Source organism: Pseudonaja textilis, chromosome 1 (assembly GCF_049901715.1).
Source record: "Pseudonaja textilis isolate UNSWEBS1 chromosome 1, rPseTex1.2, whole genome shotgun sequence".
NCBI classification, from domain to species: domain Eukaryota; kingdom Metazoa; phylum Chordata; class Lepidosauria; order Squamata; family Elapidae; genus Pseudonaja; species Pseudonaja textilis.
In genome coordinates, this window is record NC_141990.1 from 207970515 (window position 1) to 207988880 (window position 18366).

At 34.8% G+C, this 18366-nt stretch overlaps 1 protein-coding gene across 3 annotated transcripts in view; it reads left to right on the forward strand.

The window, feature by feature from the left end:
• Positions 1 to 18366, forward strand: part of NCKAP5 (NCK associated protein 5) — a 666974-nt gene that overhangs the window by 215840 nt on the left and 432768 nt on the right. For all 3 annotated transcript variants that reach the window (XM_087920337.1, XM_087920334.1, XM_087920335.1), the window contains exon 3: positions 1454 to 1527. In XM_087920337.1, the coding sequence (XP_087776463.1) occupies positions 1454 to 1527 (74 nt within the window). The remainder of the gene's footprint in view (positions 1 to 1453; positions 1528 to 18366) is intronic.

Sequence of the window (18366 nt, forward strand, 5' to 3'; positions counted from 1 at the left end):
TTCTTTTATTTTTCTTATATGTACCCATTTCATGTATTCATAACTATATATATACTTATACCTATTATCTTGTAAGCGACTGACAAATCAAATATATATATATATATATATAAAATCCATTTTATTAATTTTATTAGGGTAGCAAAACAGGTAGTTGGGATGCCACAGTTGTGAACTGCCACAATAATCAACTTTTCTGTTCTTCTTAATTAGATCCTTTTCATGGACTGAAACATCTTGCCCAATGTATCCCATCTTGTTATCCAAAACCAAAATTTGTTGCTTGTATCCTAACAATTTTTATCGACTGTTTCCTAGCATGATTTGATTGCTTATTGTATCCTATGACTATTATTAAGCGTTGTACCTGATGATTCTTGACTCTTAATGAATGTATCTTTTCTTTTATGTACACTGAGAGCATATGCACCAAGACAAATTCCTTGTGTGTCCAATCATACTTGACCAGTAAGGAATTCTATTCTATTCTTTTATAAGAAATGCCTCAGAATTCTTTGGTCTTCCTGAAAACACTTTCTGGTGGTGTGTCAGCATTAATACACCTAGCCTCAATTCAGAGTCTATTCTAAGCCAGAGAAACCTCCTGAGAAACACTAGGAAAAGAAAAGGTACAGTTGTCATCTTGTAACGTATTATCTTCATGAAAAAAAGATGTGTGGGAATATTGCATTATTGATGGAGTTGGACTTTCCTGCACTCTTCAGTTATGAGGACAAACGGTTGAATAAAAGCCTGCCATTAATTCCACAGCTGCAAACCTTCTCAAGGAATAATAAAGCGTGACAATCAATGAATGCAAAAATATATGCTCTCCTAAGGGAGGGGTGAATTTTGAGTTTTTAGATAATAAAACAAGGGGAAAGTGCTATCATCTTGATTATATATACTGCACATAACCCAGATTTTTTTCTTAGCAGCGGTGTTATCCATTGTCACCTCGCTGAAGCATTTTAAATATCATTATATAACAGAATAAGAGAACACCCTAACTGCCATTGATCTGTTTTGCATTAATTTTTAACATAAACAATACAAAGGAATTCAGATCATTATCAAAATCAAGACATGACCACAGGGAAAAAACTCTCTCTCCTCCCCGTTTAGAATTGCAACTGAGCATTTATGTGAATTTTACCATTTAATCATATTGTGCATAGGTCAGAGGGACTTTCATGAGTTTTTAATTTTTATTTTAAAGTTGACATTTGACTCCAAATTTTATTGAAACTCTCTAATTAGTGGACCATTTAATTTTCTTTCCTATGTCATTTTCCCAATTTAAATGCTACTTTTTCCCTTTCTCAAAGCTGCTTTTAACTGTAGGGGTACATACAAAGAAAGAAAATGGTAATTTTAAAATTATTAAAAAAAAATTATCTACTAGCACTTCTTGACTTTCAAAAATTCACTAATTTTTTTTTCTTTCCTGCAGGAGTACATGGACTCAAATAAATACATAGATTACTTGCTAAATCAACTGGAACAACAGCGCTGGAAGTTATGGAAGTAGGTAGATTTAGAATATAAATCAGTAACATGTCTTATTCCTATTTAATCAGTAGTAATATCTTATCAAATTTGACATTAAGAGCAGTAGTAAGAATACTGCTCTTAATGTCAAATTTGGTGTCAACAAATGAAGTCCTTCCTATATACGTTCATAATATTGAATATAGTTTCGTGAACATCTAAGATCAACAGATATTTGTTGTTTGATGTTGCAAAAATGATGTTTTCTTTTCAGTATAAATTAATGAAAGTAAATAGAGGAGGTTACCAAATTGGGAATTATATTATCAGGCTACAGTACTCACTTGGGTGAATGAACAGATTGTACTGAAGAACAAAAGGTTATTGACTTTGGAGGGACATGATTTACAATTGGGCTGGCATGCTTTCTTGTGGTATGGGAAAAACAAAAATACATGGTTACTTTCAAAGGCATTATATTAGGAATGCATTACTGCTAGTATGAGAGAAAGTCAGAGAACAATATTATTTGAGGATACCAGTTTGGCTTTTGACAATGAAAGCATTGGTTCATCCAAATGTCATTAACATAGAAAATATTGTTAGCTATAAAGACATTTTGAATAAGAAGGGGGAGCTCAAAAATAAACAAGAATTGAGTAATCAAGGGATTGATATGACACGGTATTCACAAGTGCAGATACATTCTAGATATGAGAAAAATGCAAAAGTATATGGTTTTTATAAAGAATAAACAGAACTAGACAAGATACTAATAAGAGCTGAAGAAAAATTGATTTTAAAAAACATATAGTTACCTACTATACATTAAATTGGAGGATGAACTAATAAAGAAAACAATGATAGCATGGGGAAAAATGGTTATACAATTGAATTAGACAAATGGCAAAAATTGTGGGATAGGAACTATAAATTAACAATGTCAACTGCTTACAAAGAAAATTTGTATAAGATGTTTTATAGATGGCATTTTGCACCAGCGAGGTTCGCAAAGTTGTTTACAGATAAATCGGCTAAATGCTGGAAGTGCCACCAGATACCTCGGTCATATTATCATACGTGGTGGACTTGCCCAAAAGCAACAAAAAATGGACAAAAACACATATGTGATTGGAAAAAATGATAAAGCATATTGATTTAAAACCAGAAATATTTCTATTGGGGATTCTACCTGAAAAATATAGTAAGGAAAATGCATATTTATTTATCCATATATTAACTGCTGCTAGAATTGTACTTGCACAAAGTTGGAACAGTGAAGAGATATCTACAGATAAGAATGTGATTAAGAAAATATTAGAATGTGCAGAAATGAACAGATTAACGTTGGCAATTAAGGAGAAAGAGCAAACTGAAAACTATAGGATATGCAATCTATTTTATCAATGGTTAAATAGCAAAAATGGAAGTCAGAAACAGAGAAATAAAATAAAGAAGATATGTTACAAGAGATAAATAAATATTATGATTAGTATGTGGAATATTACTATTTTAATATTGTAGAATTAATATGTGGAATATTACTATTTTAATATTGTAGAATTAATATGTGGAATGTTACTATTTTAATATTGTAGAATTAATATAAATGTAACAAATGATGTTGCAAATTTTGATTATTGTTAACAAAGATATTTGTACCCAGACAAAACACTGTTCAACTGAAGATAGAAATATTATATTAAAAATAAAAAAATTAATAAAACAAAAATTAATGAAACTAAATTTATCACTCATTAAAACAATACTATAAAAATAATGTAAACACATTACCAGATAGATTCCTGCTTTGTACATTATACTGGTAGGATTCATGTTTCTATTATATAGGTTAGGATTTTAAAAATCTGCTATACTTTATTCAGAAAAAAATCACTGATATCCAAAAATATTATACAATTTTTTTTCCTTTGAAATTCTAGTTTGCAAGTGTTCATTAAATGGAATATGTTTATATTATTTATTATTTTAGCAGCTTTTAAGATATTTGTGTATAAAATTAACTAAAATGTAAGGAACAGATGAATCACATGCATTAAATTGTTTTTTCTTTGTGCATGTATAGTTTTAGCTAAGACTGCAATCTGCAGATGAATTCTTCTCAGGCAGATGGATCTAAGCTTTTTTAGTCTCAGGGATTGAAATGTGGACTGAAACACTTAAAATGTAGATGCTGTAATTGTGTGTACTGTTGAATGGATTAATGTATGGAACCGCGTGTTGACTTTACTTCCTTTTAGAACTGTAGCTATCCAACTTTGTATCATTGCAGAAATGAAAATCATTCTCAAAGTAATATCTGAAATGAACAGCTTATATCAAGACTCAGAAATCCCACATTTGCTTCTGGCCATATATTTTTTATTTATCCTTTTAAGAGCAAAGGCTTTACAAACATAAATATTAAATCAGCAAAGTAATATTTTCAGTGTAAACCTGTATATTCCTATGCAAAAGTAAGTCCTGTGAGCTCAGTAGGCCTTCTCAAGAATTAGAAATAGAATAGAATAGAATTATTTATTGGCCAAGTGTGATTGGACATGCAAGGAATTTGTCTTTGGTGCATAGGCTCTCAGTGTACACAAGAAGAAAAGATACATTTGTCAAGAATCATAAGCTACAACACTTAATGATAGTTACAGGGTACTAGTAATATATTTCTATACACCTCTACACATGTATGTATAGAATATATGTATAATTTTATGTATAAAACATAAAATTATAGACATGCAGGCTTAGAGTGCAATATTAAATGTATTTCTTTATAAGACTCTTTATATTCATTTAAGCTTACTGTTGGCTATATAATTATAGAACTGGATCCTTTTAGGGCAGTCTTCTGCTGATCTTCTCAGATCTAATCCAATTAAGTACAGTGTTTTCTTATTTCCAGCTAAATGTGTTAGCTTTAATCTTATATTTTCTATTCTCGCACATTTTCTATTCTCTGTTCTTAAACTTTAAAGTCAAAAGTAAAATGCTTTCCTATACTTCCAATGGGAGAAAAGAACACCGACAATGTTGTATCTGATTCAGTGTGATGCATTTCCTGTTCTTAACAATATATGTTAAAACTGTGACCCATATAAAGGATTTAGCAAAATTATAAAAGCAAGTCTAAAGACTGTAGAATGAGATGAAGTAAACCCAAAGCAGATAATAAGGGAAGATGATTAACAGGCAGAGCACTGCATATGTTTAGATCAGTGGTTCCCAACCTTTTTTTCGCCCCGCACCCCTAAAGAAATTTCACTCGAACCTCGCACCCCCTGAAATTTAGACTTTAGGAACTACTGAACGCGTTAAATATGTGGTAGGATTGAATCTTTTCAGCTATGTATGTGATGGCCACTAAATAAGGATACTTAACTCTAAAATGAAAACAAAGTTAATCCATTGCATAATAAATAAAAATGCCAACATATAGCCAATATCCTATTATTTACCTGGACTTTTTTCGCACCCCCTGGAATATCAGCTCGCACCCCCAGGAGGTGCGAGCACCCCAGGTTGGGAACCCCTGGTTTAGATGCTGAAAATTGGAATGTAAAAAAAAAAGGCAGCTAAAGAGATCCCACAAAATCTTGGATAATTATTTAATCCAATAAGAGGTGCCTTGGACTATTCTACTCAGCCTCCGTTTGCTGTAGACAATCTTGCTACATTCCTTCTCAAACCCTGTTAAGTTACTAGCCTTGCACGAGATGCTTCTGACAGACACAAGTTTCACAGATGGAGCCTCGTTTTTGTCTAACTATGACCTCTAATTTGAAGTTTCTGCTTGCTAAACTTGATCTTCATTTCAGGGCCCCTTAATCCAGTACTTCTTAACTATTAATTCCATTGATTCAGCACCTTGTAACTTGAAAGATTAGTTGTTATGATTAAAATACACAATTGGGTACATATTTGTACACAGATATGTCTGTCTGTCTGACTATATATCTTACAAGAAATAAAGGGGAAAACATTTAGGTATTTACTCTGCAAACAAATGAAGAGAACACGCATATTTGTGTTGTGGTGAATGATTTAATGAATGATCATGAAGAAATGGGTAGGGAGAGATAAATAATACTAGTCAGATAAATGTCTATGGAGATTCTAAATCACCCAGGTCATGGTTGTTCTGGTTTTTCTTTGAAGACATTTCACTTCTTGGATGAGAAGTAAAACATCTTCAAAGAAAAACAAGAAAGTCCAGTTGCCTCTTGAAAAAGCACCTTTGGGATAGTCAGATAAATATTATTTTTCATATATTTTCAAATTAAAGCAAACTTTACTTATTTTAAATCTGTTTTATCAGAAACAGATAAAAGTTGCATTTAGATAATTTGAGTCCAGTATTCACTGAAGAAAACCATTGCTTATGCAATTGAAAAAAGATGAACTCATCTCTAGGTTGGCTGTTATTTAGACAAGTAGTTCAACACCGAATCCTCTAAATGTTGCAAGTAATCTCAAAAAATTTGAAGAAGAAATCCTGGCTACCCCTGGGGATATATAAGGTAATTTTCTCTCTATGAACTATCAGTAGATTATCAAGTGCAAACGCTTTCATTTGCAATGAACACTGTAATCTTAAAATGTGTTCTATTAGATCTCTGCCAAGACTTAGATTTAGAAGACTTAAAATAACTTTATTGTCACTTTAAATGTACACTAATTGGCATACATTAAAATGAAATTTCATTGCATACAACTCTCAAAAGGTCACCACCTCCAATATATATTACATAAACAGGACAAAATAAATAAAAAAATATGCATATACCCACATATATTATATGACACAGAGAAACAACACAGTCTAGTTTGGATGTATACATGTATATGGAGAGAAAAATAAATCTTGTGAGTTTACTAGATGGATGGCATAGGGAACAAAGCTTCTGGTAGTCCTGCTAGAAATACTTTGAAACCTCCTCTCAGAGGGGAACAACAGAAACAGGCCGTGAAGTGGGTGTGTAGGGTCTCTAACAATGCTTTGAGCTCTAAATACATAGCAATTATAAGCAGTATCTTGAACAACAGGAAATGACTTCCTATAATCTTCTTGGCTGTCCTTACCACTCTCTGTATGGACTTTCTATCTGAGGCACTGCTACCAGCAAACCAAAGAGTGATGCAGTTTGTTAAAACATTCTCAACCGTGCCTCTGTAAAAAGTGGCCAGGACAGAAAGAGAAAGATGTGCTCTCCTCATCCGATGCAGGAAATGAGAGGGGATGAACTAAGAGAGGAGATGAACTAAGCCATGCAGTTTCAGAAGAGCTCTGACTCGCTGCTAGGTCCTTAGCAGAGGTGGTATTCAGCAGGTTCTGACCAGTTCTGGAGTACCAGTAGTAGAAATTTTGAGTAGTTTGGAGAACCGGCAAATACCACCTCTGACTGGAGATTTTACAGTATCCTTCTGCCTGCCACGCCCACCAAGCCACACCGACATAACTGGTAGTAAAAAAATTTGAATCCCACCACTGGTCCTAAGCATGAAAGGGGACACAGGTAGACATTTATTGTTTCTAGCATTCCAATGAAACACTCTGTTCACCACCATTTATGACAGCTATCCAACCGATGTAAACGTTGCATATAACAGGATGGGTGGGGAAAAGTTATATACAAAGGTAATATCTGTTACTCTAAATAACGCTTTATATCAACATGTGGAATCTAGATTTACATAATTTTATAATTAATTCAAAATATAAGGAAGAAAAATGAGATGTTATAATATAAACTTTTTTTACTCTTAAGGTCAAGATTATACTGCTTATATAAAGATAAATATATAAAGAGAAAACATATTTCCACATACATTTGTTGCTTTATCTTCCAGATCATTTTCTATTTCTCTATTTCTACCAACATCCAAAACTTAAACAGCCTTTAATTTCAATTCCTATGATAGTATAAATAATATAAACAATAGAATTTTGTTGTTAATATTTATGTGCCAGTTAATATTTGCCTATCTCACTTCATTCTTTTTTTTTTTACGTTATCTCTTCAAATACTGAAGCAAAACCTTGGGATACTGGCATGTTTCTGAGGCATTCTTCTCTTCTTTTTTTGAAGGCCAGTCTGATAAGTAGAAGACCATGGGAATAACTGATGCTGTCCAAGGGCAACACTAGATTGTCTATAGTCAGACAGATGTCCTAATAAATCAGGATAGACCACTTTCTCAGACTTCATTATGCCTTTGATTTGTGGTCGCCACAATTTAACGTATTGGGTCATTGGATGCTGAACCTGACATTGAACGATAGCCTCCAGTTTACTCTAGCTAGCTAATAAAAGAGACAGACACAAATTTTGAACATTTAACTCCTTCAGCATTACTCACAGTCCAGGCTGATTTATAGCAGCCAAGCTGAGAGGGAGACAGAAAGGAGACTAAACGTGATGTCATGCTGCTTATATAGAATGCCTATCATAACACACGTAGAGCAGTTTGCAAGAACATGTGGACAAGGAGTTTTCATCTCTTTCTCATTTCACAGAGCCTGATACCTTTTGCTTTCTTCATGTGGCACAGCCATCTGTTCTGGAGCATGCAAATTTATTGCTACTATCTCATTTCCTTGGGAATACTTAGGCTTAGCTCATGTTTCATAACATTTTGCAAAAATAGATCAAGAACTTGCATTCCTGATTTATTTTGCACCTCAGTATTTTGTTACTATCGCAGAAGATAAAACAATCTGTTCAAATCCAACTTTTTAAGACTTTTAGTATTTTTTCCTTTGCTTTTTATATGCTTTTTATTAAAATACTATCAACATAGCATTAAAATAGTGTTTTAAACCTAGATTTAGATCATTTTGAGATATGATCCACTTCCAGCTTGTCTGTATGTGTGTTTCTTTCTTACATGCTTTGGAAAATTTGATGCTAATTTAGCTGTATTAGAAATTATTTTCCTCTGTAAGCATGTCAAGCCTAATATTAATTCTATTCAACTTCTCTATAATAATATTCAATGACATTTTTAAAATCTCTGATATGAAGTAATCAACTAAGTTAGAGGAAGCATTTCTGAATAGTTAACTAAATAAATAAAATAATGCAACAAGTAACATTTGTTCCATAGTTAGTGAAAAGTTTGGTCAAACAAGAAATTTAAAAGCTTATTGATCAACTATTAATTTGCATTTATTTTATTACAAACATGTAGCACACCATCAGTTCCTGTAATAGAATTGATTCTTGTAAATTAATAGAACAGTTTGCATTTATTTATCAGAACTGTTTATCTACATAGCTGAGGAAAGTGGATGGATTATACTGAAGCGACAATCAGAGACAGGAACTAAACTCTAGTGGCTTAGACTTTAAGAAAGATTAAGTAGAAATCAGTGATGGGACAGCTACAAAAGAAATTGAAAGAAGAAATAAAGGCTTAGCCAGGTGGATGTTCTTTGAGTCTTTCAGTATCTTCTTCCATACTTTTATATAGCTGATATTAAAACCTAGCATTAAAGTATATCATTTTAAAGTATATTATTTTAAACTCAGATTTAGAAAATTTGGAGATATAATACTGCCCTTAAGTCAGTTCAGCACCACAAAACGTGTGATTACGACATAGATTCTGAATAGGCAGATTTATTTCAAGGAAAAAAAGGATTTATACTGCAGAATTTTGGAAACTGAATATATGTAACTTGGTTCTCATTAACAAATGTGTCAAAGTTTCTGTGTGCTTCCTTTGCATTTGATCCTTTTTCTGCTTCTTGGCTTCATGGGGAGGATGCTAATCATTTGATGCCATAAAAATGTCCCGTCTGTTCTTGTTCCTCAATATTTTCAAAATGTCCATTTTCCTTATGAGGCTCTGGGAATTCCATCACATTAAGCCTGGAACCTCAGCAATTCAGACAGAAATGTTTATTTTGCAAAGAGATGGTAAACTCTTTCCTACCCACCTACAGTTTCGTTTACAGACACCAAGTGTCCTCACCTTCTCTACTGCCAGTGATTCAAAGTGGGGGAGAAAAACTAGAAGATTAAAAAAAGCACAACTGAGATACTTTAATCAAGATTCAGGAAGCTGTGATTCTCCAGAAGTTTCTGTGGTTCACAGCTGAAATTGTAGTCAGCTCTAGTGGAGCAATATACAGGGAGACTTTCCAACCTAATTTAAAATATAGACCTACATTTCTAATTCAGCAAATTAGCATTCAAAACTGTAAGGATTTTTCTTAGAGAGAGGGGGAGGGAGGGAGGAGGGAGAGGGAGAGGGAGAGAGAGAGAGAGAGACTGTTCGTTAGGATCTTCATATATACACAGCAATTGCCACCTGATCATTCCAGCTGCCACCACTTGTCTTCTAAGAGACGCTCACTCAATCCAGATATGGGAATGAGGTAGGACTCTCTCTGACTGTCCAAAAACCAAACAATAAAAGTTCAATGATGTTACTTATTTTTTATTTGTTAACATTTTTATGTCGTTCAACTTTCAATGGCTCAGAATGACCTACATGTGGGGGGGGGGGAGCCAAAATATTAAAAATACAACACAAACATTTTCTGCAGTACAAGTGGTTCCCCACTTATGCAAAATTGGGCCCACAATCTTGGTTGTTAAGCAGAATGGTCGCTAAATGAGATGTAACATGACCGCTTTGCTCAACAACCATCATCCCATCTCTCCCAGTTGTGGTTGTTAAGTGGCACTTAAGACGTTAATCGGGGTCTTCCAGTTTGAACTTTTTCGGCGGCAGACCGAAACCTCATCTCTGCAAGGCTTCGATCCGTGCTCGCCGCTGGAGCGCCCCAAGCTGGCTGATTTCGGGGCTAAGCCACCCCGTAGAGGTGGTGAAGAGGGGGGAGACTGCCTGCAGGGTTGAGGAGAGCCACATCTCTCCTCCCCAGCTGGCCATTACTCCCTTTCCCGAAGGCGGTTGTAGCAGTGGTCAGAAATGGCCACCACAAAGAAGAACTCGACCGGAAAAGAATGTGCAGGAGGAAGATAGGAAGAGAAAGTCTTGGTTGACCAGGTCAAACAGCAAAAGCAACAAATAAAGTACCCTGGAATTTAAACTTAACAACATTGTTTCCAAAGATTTTGAAGCTGCAAAGGAGAGAGAGAAGGAAAAGGATTAGTTTTTTTTTCTTCCCTTCCTTATACTGATAGCAAAGAGACTTAAGCAAGAAATTGAAAAAAAATCCACGTTGACATTAATAAACATCTAAGCTGAAAATAAAAGTCAAAGGGATAATAAAGATTTCTGGACATTTAAGTTTTTAAAAGCAGGAAAGGAATTAAGGGACGGAACTGTAATTAAAAGGAACCTACAGTGAAATTTTAACAAGATTCCTCAAAGATACATTTTAATTGAAACTTGGTAACAAAATAATAGAACCCCAGGAAGAGAAAGTGGAAAAAAGAAGCAAGTAGAAACAGCCTTGGATTATTTGGATTATTTGGTGATTTTTGGTTTTTGCATCTAGATGACTAATATTAACCGGGTGGTTGTTTAAAAGTTTTTCATCACTCTTAGAAGAACTGAAAATGGAACTTAAAAAATGGAAAGAAGATGCACAAGAAGGGAGAAGTTCTTTTGGCTTCGTGTTTCAATTCTTAGAAATGGAGATCTGGAACTATGAGAAGCAACAAGAAACACTTGCAGAACAAGAAGATTGGGACAAAGAAGAAGCCATCTTTAATGATCAAATAATTTTAAGTGGGGGGAAAAAAGAAAAGGGGGGAAAGAGAGTGAAAGGTTTAAGACTAGAAAAAACAACCAAAAAGGAGATCAATTTGAAAAATAACTATAATATTAGAAAGCAACAGAAGAGGGGATTACAGATGAGGGAGTTAGAAGTAGAGAGACGAGTGGGTAAAAAGGGGAGGGAGAAGAAGAGGGGGAAGAAAGCAAGGAAAAGACGTTGTAAAAAACAGAAACAAGAAATGGAGAAACAGAGAAAAGATATAAGGATTGTAACCATAAGCTTGTTTAGGGATAATGGGTGAAAATTTAATTGCAAAAGGGATTCTGCAAAGGTACATAAGATAACATTGTTATATTACAAATAGAAATAATTTTAGAAAATATGATGATGGATAAAATATTTACTGTAATGTAGTGGGATGTTTGTTAATAAATAAATGAATTAAAATGATTGAGAGAATTAAAAGGGAACATTTTTAATTATTAGTAATGATTTATAAAAATATAAGTGAGAAATATGGGGAAAAAGAATTAACTATGGAAAGTTTATAAGTGTTCCCAAGGAAGTATGATATTTAATTGAAAAGAAATGTTAAAGATGTTAAGATTTTAATGCATATTAATGATAGAACTGAATTGGAATGGAATGTGTGTTTTATTTACACACACACACACACACACACACACATATATAATTTTTTCTTTTTAAGAATATAGTCTCTATTTTAAGAATGTACCAAGAAGAACTCAATTTGAAGTTATGTATTATATTGAATGCTATAATCTTAAAGGTATACATTGAAGCTTAAATAAGAGTTTGAATGGATAAAATTAAAGGATATAAAGGTGCCATACTCTAATTGGTAACTATAGGGAAAAAATTGCTTAATAAGAAAAGATAATGTGAAATTGAAACAGGACAGACAAAAGTATAAATGTAATGATTTGAATTGAGATAATTAAAACAAAGTTGAGAAAATTAAGAGGGGAAAAACTATGTAGAAAATATAAAATGGTAATAAGATATGGAATAGAATATAAAAATGAGTTTTGTGTCTGTATGAAGAAGTGATAACCTGGGACCATGCTATTTTCAAAAATGATGTTTTATTTGTATTTTGTTTTTGTGAAAACCCAAATAAAACTTTCAAAAAAAAAAAAGACGTTAATTGGAGCACTAGAGAGAGTGCCCAGGCTTCCCAATGGGGACAGCATCAGTGGACTTATGAAGGGAGGGAGGGAGGAAGCTTTTCAATTCCACCTGCTTTTTTGTTTTTAAGACCCACAAATTATCCATTATATCAGTAAGATTAAACAGAAAGAAAGCTGGGATTTCAGCTGATGACCTTGTTTCAAGAACAAACTGTTCAGAGGGTAGCGGCATCTCTGTCCTGCAGGTGGTTTGCCTGTGTAGGTGTTTGCATACAATGAAAAGAGCACAGCAGACAATTGTGGACAGCAGAGATTGTGCCAGGACAAATCAGAAAACACGACATAATGAGTCCCAGGAAAAGGCAGGCAGATGTTGCCTTCCTGGTGGGCTATGGAAAAGATCACACATTCCTTGCCTCAAGAAATTATCAGAGACTGGACTTGTGCTGGGGCAAACCACTTGTGCGGATCAGACCTCACTTTCTCAAAGAGCACATTTCATACCACCGTGTCATAACATTGTGAGAAGGGAAGACATCTCAAGTGCTATTGCTTCAAAGGTTTGAGGAGGCACTATTCGGAATGCTAACACATTCCTCTGACAACAGGTTTCTCCAAATGCTGAATGAAAATGCATCTTCGATAATTCCTCTGCTCTTTTTCCCCCCAACATTGGTTTCATTGCATAGTTTATAACTCTTTTTATTCACTCTAATTATCCAAGAGATAATTAAATAAAGCTACAGGGCAAAATAATCTTAATAGAGAATGGTGCGTCTTCCTTCATAATAGTCAGGGATAGGATTGCAATCCAAGAGTTAGCTTATGCAGGCCTGGGAATAAAAGTGGGGGGAAAGGGATACCAAATATAATGTTCTATGCTAGGGTTTAGCCGCTGTATGATATTCATGATCCAGACTTTTTCCTCCCTTTCCTAGCTTACTGCGCAGCAATGTATTTGGCAATTACAATATTACAATATTAAATATGGCTGTTACACTTGAGACTGGAAATGAAGCAACCAGGACCTTTGACTGAATGTGGATTACCTAGGAATTGATTTTCAATCTGCTGGGTGACCTGATACATTATTAACATCAGTGGATTGTTCACGTCTCATATAATTTTGCAGAGAATTACAGAAGGAAGATATAACGACTCTTTGCGAAAACTTCTTGATTTTGATTCAAGCTAGGGCTGGTGGAATATGATACGATGGATCGTCCACCATTTTCAAAGCTCATGTGATTTATATATGAAAGAAAGGCAGGGGCTTTAATGGGGCTTTCAATTCTAGAGTTTTACATAACTGGCCCCCCACTTAAGCTAATGGGGCGGGAAGGAGGGAAGAATTGGTCTGCTATAATTGTGGAGATGTCAGAATCCCCTGACATCCCCACAATTTCCAGCTATACCTATTTCATGGTTTGCAAAAAGCCCTTTTAGCACCTACTAGGTAGGGATATTGCCAATGGTAGGCTAGTAATACTGTAGGTTTATCAGAGGATTTTCAAGAAAATCACTGTGATAGGAGCAGAATCTATTACAAATATTAACTCTTCTAACTTACACAATTCACCAGAATCAGGCTACTTTTCAAATACACATATTTTTAAAGTTAAAATATATAAACATAGCACAATATTGTAGGTTATGCATGTATGTATGTATGTATGTATGTATGTATGTATGTATGCATTTATTTAAACATTCATATAGCTGCCCATTTTTTAACTAACTTTGTGCTATATTTTCTCATTAAACATTCAACATGTGATTTTAGGGAGCCCGCTTCATTTTTATTACTTTCATTTGGAGAAATGAACTCTTTATATTCAGACGCACTCAACTTGAAAAGTTATTAAGGATTAGAAAACGTCCATCTTTGATTTTGCCCAATCCCATCTGTGTAAGGCAGATGGTTATTGTCTGGTGCTCTTGAACCTATAATCCATGGTTCAGATGAAGGGCAGGGAGCACAACAGTTATATACAACTATATCACTGCACGTGTGAAAATACAATTTGGAAAAAAGGAAACATGAACATTCAGCATTTAGATTAGCAAAGCAAACAAATTGCAAATGTATTCATAGTTGAACACTGAACAATGATTATGCGAAGCTCTAAACATACACTCTTTAACAAGTTTATAAAGAAAAGGATCAAGTATTTTCAAAATTACAAAACACCAGAAAATGGGAAATGCTACTTGCTTTTTATAGATGGTGTATGCTTTGAAAATATTACAGCTTCTTAAAAGTGATGTTAAAAAGTATGCATCGTGCAACATGTTGTTAAAATCTGTTGATCCACAGATATATGATAAATTGAGTTACTGAGTGGCTTTGAGGTGCAATAGCACAGATTGTTTCACACAATCCTTATCACTAAAAATTTTTGAAATCAGAAGATAATAATTTTGATACTAGGGCTATCTCTAGGTAGCAAGAAGAAAGGCAGGAAGTAGGAGAAGAGTGGATTTCATTTTGCTGATACAAACACAATCAATTGTAGTTGTGCTGACTATTCTCTCTCTCTCTCTTTCTCTCTCTCATGAAACTAAATTCAACCTTTAATATATCCTTTATCATGCATGCTTTCTCTTTTTGATTTCTGAGCACTTTGGTTAAGATTTATGAAAACATCATTAAATGGTTTCCTGGCTTTTAAATCTTTGAAAATGTTGTAGATCTAATTCTGTTGATCATCAGGTACGTAGTGCTCACTGAAAAGGCACATTGATTGCCAGCAAAGAGTTCTGCTTCTTGAATTTGTTGCCAAGAGCCTTCTGCATTTATACTTTCCCCATGGGAAAAGACTGCAGTGACTTGAAAGAGAAATAACAGAGGCAGGAGAGAGACCTGGAATGGGGACAGCAAATGTCATGCTGTTACAGTCTGTCATGATGATATATTTGAGATGTGCTTTAACTTAGAAAACCCAAGAGGAAATAGCTATATAGACTTCCTTACCAGGGAAACAATATTTTTTAAAATAAAAGGCACACTATGATCAGCCAGAAATGACCCTGAGCCAAGTAGCTGCTATTATCAGCATCTATGGGACATTGGGATAAGTGACTAGAAACTTGCACTTTTCTTTGAAGTTGTAACAATGTAATTTTAATATTTAATGAAAAACAGATAAATGTTCAGAGATTTGCCAGTACTCTCTGAATTCAAGGATGCTCAGTACTAGTTTAAGCACACTTTAGTTTAACAATTGGAAAGCATTTGTTGCTGTGTCCTTCTATTTCACACACACACACTCATTCATTCACTTACTCATTCATTTTCTGGGTGGAAATGATAAAGGAAGAAGGGGAGGAGAAGGAAAGATAGCACTATGCATTTAATTTTCATTGCTTTTTCAACATACCGCAAAACATCAATTTATCATTCTATCACAGTGAAACAACAGTGTTGCCCGAGGTCTCCAAATGTATATATGCAATTGTTAAATTTATGTAGCTGCCCATCTCACAATATGTATGTATGTATAATTGATTGATACATAAATGAAACATCTATAAGTGAACAAGAGGTACCAAGATTGTACAGTGTATTCTTGATTAGAAATTAATTATAGAAAACAGTAAATTATATTATTTGAACATTGTAAATAAGAATGTAAATCTTTCAGCTAAAATCTCCACTATTTGTTGTTTAAAAATACAAAAATTAAAAAAAAAACCTTATAAATAGCATTTGCTTCCTCTTTCTCATACTATAATGCTAAATAGTTGTAAAGATTTCGAATTTTTAGCATCTCTGATTTCAATTATTTGATCAGTTCTCTTCCCTTAAAACCCATACATACTTACATTCGCCTTGTTGTATAGTATGCAGTGATGGCTAGCTTTTTTGGCACCGAGTGCCCAAAGTGCGCGTGCACATCCTCAAAATACAATGTGTGCGCGTCCCCCTTGCATGCATGCATGTCCCCTGCATACATGCTCTGCCCCATGCATGCACATGCACCACCCACATGCTCCCACCCCACATCCCTGTGCATGCGTGGCAGAGACCTGAAGACCAGCTGGCCGGTGGGAGGCATGTCTGCACATGTGTGCAGGGGTGGTATTCAATTTTTTTAACAACTGGTTCTGTGGGCGTGACTTAGTTGGTGAGCATGGCTTGGTGGTCATGTGACTGGCTGGGTGTGGCCATCTCAACAACACTCACATCGAGGCACGCATCTCCTCGCCAGCCTCTCATGACTGTGGGGATGCTGCAGCAATCGTAAGTGTGAAAAACAGTCCAAGGAATAAGGGCTAACAGAGAGGCAGTTTCTGTAAGCAACACCAGAATGTTTCCTTCCTGCCTTCCTTACAGGATTAGGCCAGTAATTTCTTCTAACAACTGCTTCTCCGAACTGCTTAGAATGTTAACAACCGGTTCTAGCCAATAGGTGCGAACCGGTAGAATCCCACCCCTGCATGCATGGCAGAGCTGAGCTTGGGCAATGGCTCACATGCCCATAGAGAGGGCTCTGTGTGCTACCTCTGGCACGCATGCCATAGGTTCATCATCACAGGTATATGGTATGAGGGATTTCAGCTTGTTTTCTTGCAGATGTTTTATTACCCAAACTAGGTAACATCAATGCTAGTCCTTTCAACCCCAAGCTTCAAATAGTCTCCTTTATTAGTATATATATGTAAGGAAGCCATTCATGCTTAAATTTGCTTAGACTTCTATTGTGAATATATAGTGCATATTCTCTGATATGTATTTGTACACCCATGTCTTCTTGCCAACATTAAATCCTCAACAAGTTGGACTCAGCCATTTTTTTAAAATTTCTCAGTCTGTGCATTTGTTAAAGATCTTTCTCATTCCAGCTTAGCCATCATCATTGCCAAATGTTAGAATCAGACATGCCTTACAGGGAGAAATCTTTGGGTTTCCCTCAATTTGGCTACCAGTCCTATGTTATGTGAATGTATAATTTCTGGAAGGACCTCTGAAAAAACACTTTATCGTGCCCAGGCAAGAAACCATAAAAATGGAGCTGGCTCCATAGTAAAAAAAAATTTTTATGGAAACCTGTCTAGCTCCCTATTCAACAGTTGCATTAATTCTCTGGCTATGTTCCCATACCATGCTTAACATGATTACTGAATTAATGCATTCATGGTTTTGCACCATATGCACAAAATTTAATTATCCAATTTAAACAGCATACAATCTCCGCCTTTAAAAAAAAACCCACAGAAAGTCAACATCAAAATAACAAGATGAAAAACCATGTAAGCAAGTCTAGAACTAGCAATCTTAGCATGTGCAAATGGACTTGGTAGATTTACAACTGATTTCAATGTGTTGTATGAACATAGTCTTTGAGAAGCAATGATCGACGGGATATCTTCTTTCACTGGGGCTCTGCCTCTTCCCTCATCTGCCCAGTTAATTGTAATGCAATGTAGTTTGTGATACTGAAACAGTACCATTTTTGAAGCAAGCAAAATTCCCATTCCTTTGGTTGGTCCGAGTTGATTCTGACATGGCATTTGTATATAGTGGCTCCACTATAAGACTCTTACTGGTTTTTGAGGAACTGATGAACAAACCTAATGTAGATATTTCTTCTTGTTCTTCATTCTTGATACCAGGGTTGTAAACTGGTATCTGCTTTCATGCTTCCAAAAAATTGATATGATTGGATAGAATACAGAATAGCAGAGCTGGAAGGGACCTAAGCACAGAGAAAGCAGTACCTGTGTATAAACCTAGTTTCAAACACATAGAACAGAATTCTTTATTGGCCAAGTATGATTGGACACACAAAGGAATTTGTCTTGGTGCAAATGCTCTCAGTATACATAAAAGAAAAGATACATTCGTCAAGAGTCATAAGGTACAACACTTAATGATAGTCATAGGGTACAATAAGCAATCAAATCATACTAGGAAACAGTCAATATAAATCGTAAGGATACAAGCGACAAAGTTACAGTCATACAGTCACAAGTGGGAGAGAATGGGTGATAAGGAGTGATGAGAAGATTAATAGT